The sequence below is a fragment of the Malania oleifera genome, chromosome 3 (genome assembly GCF_029873635.1).
Source record: "Malania oleifera isolate guangnan ecotype guangnan chromosome 3, ASM2987363v1, whole genome shotgun sequence".
In the NCBI taxonomy this organism is placed as follows: Eukaryota; Viridiplantae; Streptophyta; class Magnoliopsida; order Santalales; family Ximeniaceae; genus Malania; species Malania oleifera.
Genome location: NC_080419.1, coordinates 6,015,399 through 6,024,155, shown reverse-complemented (window position 1 = coordinate 6,024,155; position 8,757 = coordinate 6,015,399). Strand labels below are relative to the sequence as shown.

Below are 8,757 nucleotides of genomic sequence, written 5' to 3'. Positions count from 1 at the left end.
TGATAGGTGCACCCAAGATTCCCTGGTTAGGGCGGGTTGCATTTATATATGTGTGTGATATTAAAGAGAGACTTATATAATTTACTAGCACTCTAGGCCCATGTGGCAAGTCAGAGCGTTACAGGTGGTATTAGAGCATATTTGATATATTTAGCAGATTAAATATTTAGATTGTTACATGTGGTATCAAAGCCTAGGTTTCTAGGTTCTACAGACTAAGTCAGTTGGTTTTACCAAAGTATAGGTTTAAGTAGGAAGAGGATAGGAATGCGTAGAATAAGAATTTTGAGTTTTGCTTCATAAGGTTGGAGGTAGAAATTCCTTGACGGACTTCTATGTTTTTCTGGATCAGTCGAAAAGTTTATAAAACCACGACAATCCATCGATAGTTTTGTTTCCAAGTGGAGGGTAGGAACTTGGAAACTAGAACAGGAATATGAAATGGGCAGGGTATGTCGTAAATTAAGGGAGAAGATTTAGATAGGTATTGGAGTTTATTTAAAGTGAATATTTTAGTGTTATAATTGCACCAGACATGTTAGGATATTAGAATTCTAAATTCGTTTTGGTTCTATCTTCAGGATGGATCCTAGGGACAGTAACAATATTGCCTAAGGGAGTAACAGTGAGGGGGCTGCCCATGAGGGAGACAGTGATTCTACAGTGGCGTTTCAGGATTTCGCCCAGCAGTTTATGGCCAAGGTTATGCGGAGTTCTCAGGGGCAGGATCGTCCCACTGCTAAGCTGGGAGATTCTATTGAGAAGTTCACTCGCTTGAAGCCTCCTACCTTCATGGGAAGTACCAACCCAATCCTTACGGAGAATTGGATTCAGGAAATCGAAAAGATCTTGGTCGTACTGTGATGCACTGATAAGCAAAAGGTGTTATAAAGCATGGTGATTTTGAGTGCAATCCAAAAGAAAAACAGTGGACAATGGAGTAGGGTTTTTCCCACACGAATTTCTACCTCTTGTGATGAATGATCAACCCATCTATTTTGGAAATCCTCCACAATACAAACAGTTCAATTTGCAAGTACAAATTCTTCACACGATCATTGCTTATAATATAATTCCTAGATCAGGATCCTTTGATCATATCTCCTTCTTTGATTGCTTCATCATGTGGTGTATGCTAAAAGGAAAGAAATTGGATTTAGTTAGCCTTGTACTCAAATGGATGGTCATGAAGCTCGAATCTCCTAGAATTGGGCTTCCATATGGTGGCATTCTTTCCTTAGTTTTTGCTTAATTTCAAGTCCTCACTCCATCTTCCAAAATAGTGAAGCGAGCCCATTACAACATATTCTCCACCACTACTTTAAAGAGGATGGGTTACAAGAAGTACATTGAGGGATGGATGTTTAAGGGTACTAGACCTGCACGATCAGCACCAGATGAACTAATCCAGCTCCTGAAGAAGCTGATATGCCTACATGGTTTCTTCCTTTTTATCAGCATTATTCCAGCTTCAGTTCTGATATGAGGAATGGTTTTGCTTCTCTTTAAGACAAGATCACAAATATTGATGATAAATATACTTTACTAGATAAACGTCTTGACAAAATCGAGCAACGTGTCACACAAAATGACACTGATTCAGATAAAGAAAGTAATGAAAATGATGATGAAGAATCTCAGACACAATCAGATGACGACTCTGCAAAAGAAGAAGAAGAAGAAGACGAAGAAGAAGAAGGATCACAACAATCTAAAGGAAAAGGAATTGCTGAAGATAGTGACACAACTTCTGATACTTGACTAAAGACTTTTGATGATGTTAATTTTTGCTTTTTGTATGCTACACATGCTCAGTTTATGGATGTATTATGCCTTTTTGTTGATGTCAAAATGGGGAGTATGTGTGTGAGCAAAGTGCAAAGTCTATGAGTCTATGTTTCTAGTTCTAGTTTGATGTACGAGTTCTATGTATATGCTTCAATGTTAAGTCTGAAATTATGTCTTAATGAAATTGAGTCTATGCTTATTGATAGGGTGAGTTTTATTTTTTATATCTTTGCTATTTCTTTGTCATCATCAAAAAGGGGAGATTGTTGGCCTAGCTAGGCTTACAACTCTTGGTTTTGATTATAACAAAGTAAGGTTATCTAATGTGTTTCCAAGTGATACTATTTTAGGCAAAGATGATTTCAGTAATAAAAAGGAAAATTCTGAAAGCTCAGCTCAAACTTCAAATGTCATATCTTAAAAGCTCACAAGGATCAAGGAACAAGGAAAGCCTCACAAAAATGCAAGTGATCCATAATGAAAGCTTAGAGAATACTAAAAGATCCAAGATCAATGACAAAAAGAATTCAAAGTAAAGAAGTGTCAAAATTGTTTTTAGAACAAACTTTGCAAGTACTTCAAGCTGATTCATGTATGAATATTCATTTTGAAGCTCATTAGGCAAAGAGACTTAGAGACCTTAGTTTCTAAGACTTGGAACTTATTTTTCAAAGAAAGCCAAATTGAGATTCTAAGTCTAAATAAATAAAGGAGAGAAAAAGCAAAATTGTCTTTAAATGAGAAACATCCTCTTGACAGACGACTGTCTATCTATGGATAGACGCCTCAGGCACTTGACAGACGACTGTCAGTGCAAAATGAGACGTCTGCGTAGGTTTTGTCAGTCGACTGCCACTTTTCTGTATGTTAAAAAAAATTGAGTTGTTTAGTGACAGAAAACTGCCACCTTGAGGACAGCTGACTGCCACCTTTCTGTTTGTGAAAATTGTGCATGAAATACTTGGACAGCCAATTGCCGGAGAGCACACATTCATCAGGTTCGCGGCAAAATTCAAAATACTCAATGGACATATTTTTAAAATTTCAATTACTTGAAACCTAAATTAATTTAAAACTTGGATCCTACTCCAAGTAAACTTGGGGAACAAGTTAGAAACCTTTCTACATCTATAAATACCTTCAAGTTACATTGATTTAGATACCAAGATTTCAAATTAGCAAACAAATTCTCTCTCAAGCATTCTGAAATTCTGAAAGCTCTTTGTTGTTTACAATAGCCACGAAGTTCTCTAAAGTTCTCCTGATTTTCTCACTGAGATTGTGCTTCAAATACTAATTCTTTCGTCTATTGAAAGATTCCTACGATAATAAAACTCTAGAGCTTTGATCTGAATTTCATATTGTGAATTTATTGAAGTATATAGTTTTAATCTATACTAATCAACTCTTTAAGGAGCAACTCTTGTACATCCTTTTTTTAAATCTTTGCAGCAGATTGATAGACGGTTCGATTGTTGAATCATTGGACCAAAAAAGGGGATATTGTTTGGAGAAGGCGGGCTCTAGCTTTAACGAAGGAGTGTTGTAATCAGTATTGTTCTGCCTGGTAAAGGAACAGTGATAGTGAATCCTTTGGTGGTTTTGCCAAGGGTGAGGACGTAGGCTGTGTTGAAGCCGAATCTCGTAAAACCTTGTGTTCTTCTTTCTTCCCTACTCTTTACTCTTCAGCAAAACTTACAAACTGCGTGGATGCTTTATAAATTTCCTAAATTCTAAGTGTTTGGTTATTAAATAGACTGAAAGTTAATTTGTTTTGGTTTGATCAGCATTGATTGCGAAAACCGAAAGGGACTACGTTGGTTGATCATACCTAACTTATTAAACTGAAAGTTTATTTAAAATCTGAACATTGGGAAGAAGGTTGTTTGTGGAATTTAAAAACAGGGCTTATACAAATTCAACAAGCTTTACACATTACTACAGGGCTATTTAATGTGGTTGATTATTTTGTTTTGGTTGTGATTACTCTGAATCAATTTTGTGATTATGGTTGAGGTGTGATTATTGTTATAACACAAAAATATTAAAAAAAATGGAAATAAAATTTTTTAAATCCCAATTCACCCCCCTCTTGGGAAGCTATCCTAATTTCAAGTTTAATAGGGTAGTGGCCTGTAAAACTGCTAAAGAAATATGGGAAAAATTAGAAGTAACATATGAAGACACGAAGGAAGTAAAAGATAGTAGGATAGATATGCTGACTAGTGAATATGAAGCATTTAAAATGACTACTGATGAGTCTATTCAATCCATGTACACTAGATTCACACACATCATGAATTCATTAAATGCTCTAGGTAAATCTTACCCTACTTATGAGTTGATCAGGAAAATCCTTAGGGGACTACCGCTAGTTTGGGAAGCTAAAGCTATTGCTATAGAGAGATGTTGGTTGATGAATTGATTGGTTCACTCATCACGGATGAGATAACAATAAATGAGAGGAAAAATGAGCATAATAAAGTAAAGAGAGTTACAACTCTTAAGGCATCGTCGAGCAGCTCTAGTGAAGGAAGTGACTTAGGATCAAAAGATGACATGACTTTGCTAACAAGGATGTTCGAAAAATTCCTAATGAAGAATAAGAAGTTTAATAAAAAATTATGGAACTCGAAATCAGAAAGATGAGAGTTTAGCAAGAGGAGGCAGAAGGAAGATCCGCCAACTTGTTACAATTGCAGAGAGGTTGGACATATAAAGCCTGAATGTCCTAAACTAATGAAAGCCTCTAAGAAAAAGAAAAAGGCTCTAAAAGTCGATTGGGACACGCATAACACCAGCAGTTCAGACACTGAGTCCAGTGATGACCTGGTAGCCAATCTGTGTCTAATGGCACATGATGATATTGAGGTACAATCATCTTTCTCAGCATCTTCTTATTATTCCAGCAATTTTGCTTTTTTACAATGAATTGTAACAAGAATATTTGTACACTTTTAAAATGCTTGAAAAGAAAACTAAGAAAATTTTTGATTTGAAATGTAAAGTAAAAGAACTCTCAAAGTTTTTGAAAAAACTAAATGAGTCCCATGCATCTGTGATAAAAGAAAAGGATTTAGAAATCAAGGAATTGCAAAGAAATTTGAAAGACAATTCTAAGACATGGTTTTAATGGAAAGGAAAATTTAAAACAAAAACATCTTTACATGGGGTTATTTTGTAAGAGAATCAAAGATTATGCTCCATCAAAAAGCTCTTATAAATATACCACATGCTTTAAATGTAAAATGATGGGTCATATAAAATTTGATTGTCCTTTTAAGAACAGAGATGTTAAGATGAAAAAGGTATAGAGAGTTAAAGGAGTTTCAAACATTAACCCCCATGGAGCCAAGACAAAATGGGTACCAAAAACAGTTACTTAATTGTTTATTGCAGGTATGCTTGAGATCATCCTCCTTAAAAGACAGATGGTATATGGACGAATTATTTGAGTTATTTTGTATCAAATAAAAAAAAATTGAAAAATGAAAATAAATAAAATGGAGAAATAGTTTTTAAAAATCCTAGAAAATTGTAGAAAAATTCTTTAAAATTTTTAAATTTTTTTAAGAACCCGGAAATGTTTTAAAGGTTCTTTTGGCTCAAATTTTGATGAAATTTGTTTGATTATTATCTGTATATATTCTATTTTTATGTGTGTGCGTCTCAATGATTAAACAAAAGGTAAAAAGATATTTCAGACATCATCTATATTAGTTATGAGGGGGGTTTATATAAAAAAAGTCCATCCTTTGGAGGTCTTATTAGACATTCCTAAATCACCCATTATTTCATATTTTCTTTTAAAATTTTAATATGTATTTATTTTTTAAGGAGTTAATTAAAGACTACTAGATTCATTTTATGTATAATTCAAGATTAATTAGGTGTCTTTCGTAGCACGGGTATGTAGGAGGTGTTAGTACCTTCTCCTCACCTAACTAAATTCTCGATCTCAACTATGATAAATGCAGACGAGACTACTGGTTCCTTAATCTTAGGATTTGTCTAGAAATCAATCAATGAGTAATAATTAGGTGAACTAACCATAAGTAGGTAAATAACAGATTAGTGACAATTCCATCAAACTTTTATTATTATTAGCTCTCATCATTTCGAACTCTTCTCTGACATGTTACGACATATCCTATCCTACAATTGTGTGACTTCAAACTTTAGTTAAAAACACTTTGACTATTCCTAACCCAAAAATAAACACCCCCTAAAACCCCAACCAATTTTTTCACCCCCCTCTCTCTCTCTCTCTCTCTCACACACACACACACACACACACACAAAGCTAAGGTTGATTAAATGGTAAGAAAATGAATTAAGAAGGGCAATGTGGGCTAGCTATGAAGTGGTAAATAGTTTGGTGGCCCTGCCCTGTCAATCCAGATAGATTATATTTCATTGAATTTGCTTTTTAGTTAGATATATTCATATGCTTTTATGAACTACATTGGCAAATCAAAGCAATAGTTGTGCTGCACTACTACCACCTGTTTTTAATTAAAGCTCTTTCCATCCATCCATTTTTCCGGCAGCTGCGACAGACAGACGGACGTTCACGTCTTAACCTAATACTAGAGGGGAAGCTGGGAAGGCAAGCCGTCCGCCCCATGCAATTATTATTAATATACTAATCTACTGTTTAATTAGTCTTTGATTGATTGTTTCTGCTAACCCCATCCCTTTTGATAAACCCCCGACACCTTCTAGTTTATTGATGCCCCATTTCCTAATATACCCTTCTTCTTTCCCTCAAATCACGCGTTGTGCCCCCCAACGCTCTTTTAACTTCAACCAAAATTTTAAAAGTAATGGTGACTGGTGACCCGAAAATATGTCTTTGTTCTACAAATACAAACTCCATCTCAATCTTTTTTTTTTTTTTTTTCAAAAAATTCCTGTTTATTTTGGGATATATAACTTTCATTATTTGAAAACAAAAATACCAAAAAAAAAAAAAAAAAGACAAAAAGCAAACAAACTTCACGTTCCATTATGTGTTCGAAAATTAAGAAAAAATTCATTAATTTTTTTTTTTTTTTTTTTGTAAAAAATTTGAAAGTGTTTTTGATTTATGTTTGCAAATAGATTTTTTTTTCATACATTGATATTGTTATTATTTTATTATTACTATTAACCAATTATGATCACTTGAAACAACCTTAAACTAAACATGGTTGTAGTACTGTCTTTATTTCTAGCAAAAAAAATTTTAAAATACAACTGTATATGTTTTCAATGCAGGTGGCAAAACGGGTTAACGAACCGAGGGGACTACTATGTAAATCCAAATTCGTCCGTTTAATAAACGGGTCATACATTTAAAAAATATAATTTATTTCTTTTAAAAATTTGTAAACATATATTTCATATAAAATGACATATTTTTTTTTAAAAAAAATATACCTGAACTCGCCTAACTTTTTTTAATAAACAGGTTGTGTCCAGATTGACCCGTTTATAAACTAATCAGTTTGTATTAAACCTAAATATGATTTAAACGGAAGAGTCACAGATCACGCATCGGGTGTCGACCCATTTTATCACTCCTATTTTTAAGTGTAAAAAAAATGTGATACATACGATTTGTTGTTTTCATTCTGGAAAGCAATAGCACGGGAACTTATTTTTGATTCCTTAACTGAGGGAGCCCAAAAGGTGCTTGAGGGGTCAATTATCCCTGTAAAAAATGCTTTCACCTAAACTTGCATGGCATTACATGGTCTATATTAGCGTTAAAAATTATCCAATTGAAAAGTATGAATGTTGGTGTTGCACTACTTCAAAAAGTTTAAATAATACTATAAGTGGTTGGCATGTAAGGAAATCTCCCATTGCATGAAGATGTAGAGTAACCATAAACAATTTGAAAAAAAAAATAAGGGGGGGGGGGGGGGGGGGGGGGATAGTATGGGAATAATGGGAAATAGTCGACAGTGGCGACGTGAGTGGAGTAAAAGAAACAGATTTTATATAAAGCCAAACTCATTACTAATGAGATAGAAGCCCCCACCCACATCTCTCTCTCTCTCTCTCTCTCTCTTTCTCTCTCTCTCTAAATCAAAAGCCTTTAAATCTTCGGCCCTAAGGGAATGATGGAATGAATGGTGGATCCCACGCCGGATTTATACGTGCCAACGGACATGACCCATCACCGGTGTCTAGCGGATGAGATTCATTTTGGTATATGTACGGCTGCGATTTAGCGTTTAAGTGGGGCTTACATTGTTTGACTGGAGCCGCATATGGTGCCTTTGGAGCTACCAGCTTTAAATTTGAAATTTAAATTTAAATCAATTTTGATATACTTTTATATTATATCTTTAATACTATAAAGAAGATTCTCCCTTTAATATCATCTTTTAAAAATATCAAATTTATCATTATAACTATTAATAATTCTTCTAAAATAATATGTTTTTTTTTAACTGTGTATAGCTATCCAAGATACCCTTATTATAATATCAAATTTATTCCTATAACTGCTCATAATTATCTTAAAATATTTTTGTAACTTTCTACAGTTATTTAAAAATGTCTTTATAATGTTAAATTTTTGTTGTTGTTTTCTATATAACTTGTAAGAAATTTTAAAAAATAGAGAGTGGTGGTGCACATAGTGCGTGCCAATGGCTAGTTTTATTTAAATACGTACAAATTTAAATTTAAAATCTCTCCAAATATGAGGCTAGTGCATGAATATATGCACCACTCTAAGCAAATTGCCATGTAAAAAGAATTACTTTGAATTGTTATTCAACTTCGTAGCAACAGGTTTATCTCTAATGTAAGTCGCCAAATAAAAAATGTTCCTATCAAGTTGACAACCACATTCTTATGAGGAAAGAATTCCATTAGGCAGATCATCTAGAGTTTTAAAATTTTCACAAATATCTTTAGATGTTTGGCCTATGATTCTGTACTAAAAAAACAAAATTCTCACAAATTTTTATT

At 33.8% G+C, this 8,757-nt stretch overlaps 1 protein-coding gene across 1 annotated transcript; it reads left to right on the top strand.

The window, feature by feature from the left end:
• Positions 1-693: 693 nt before the first annotated feature.
• LOC131150523 (uncharacterized) lies at positions 694-1,761 on the top strand. Its single transcript, XM_058101285.1, has 2 exons — positions 694-799; positions 1,511-1,761. The coding sequence occupies exons 1-2, from the start codon at positions 694-696 to the stop codon at positions 1,759-1,761; spliced, it is 357 nt and encodes a 118-aa protein (XP_057957268.1).
• Positions 1,762-8,757: the final 6,996 nt, after the last annotated feature.

Bases quoted from the DNA above. Each gene is read 5' to 3' on its own strand.
- LOC131150523 (XM_058101285.1), top strand. From the start codon at position 694: ATGGCCAAGGTTATGCGGAGTTCTCAGGGGCAGGATCGTCCCACTGCT. The intron at 800-1,510 runs GTACCAACCCAA...CTTCTCTTTAAG, and splicing joins GCCTCCTACCTTCATGGGAA to ACAAGATCACAAATATTGAT.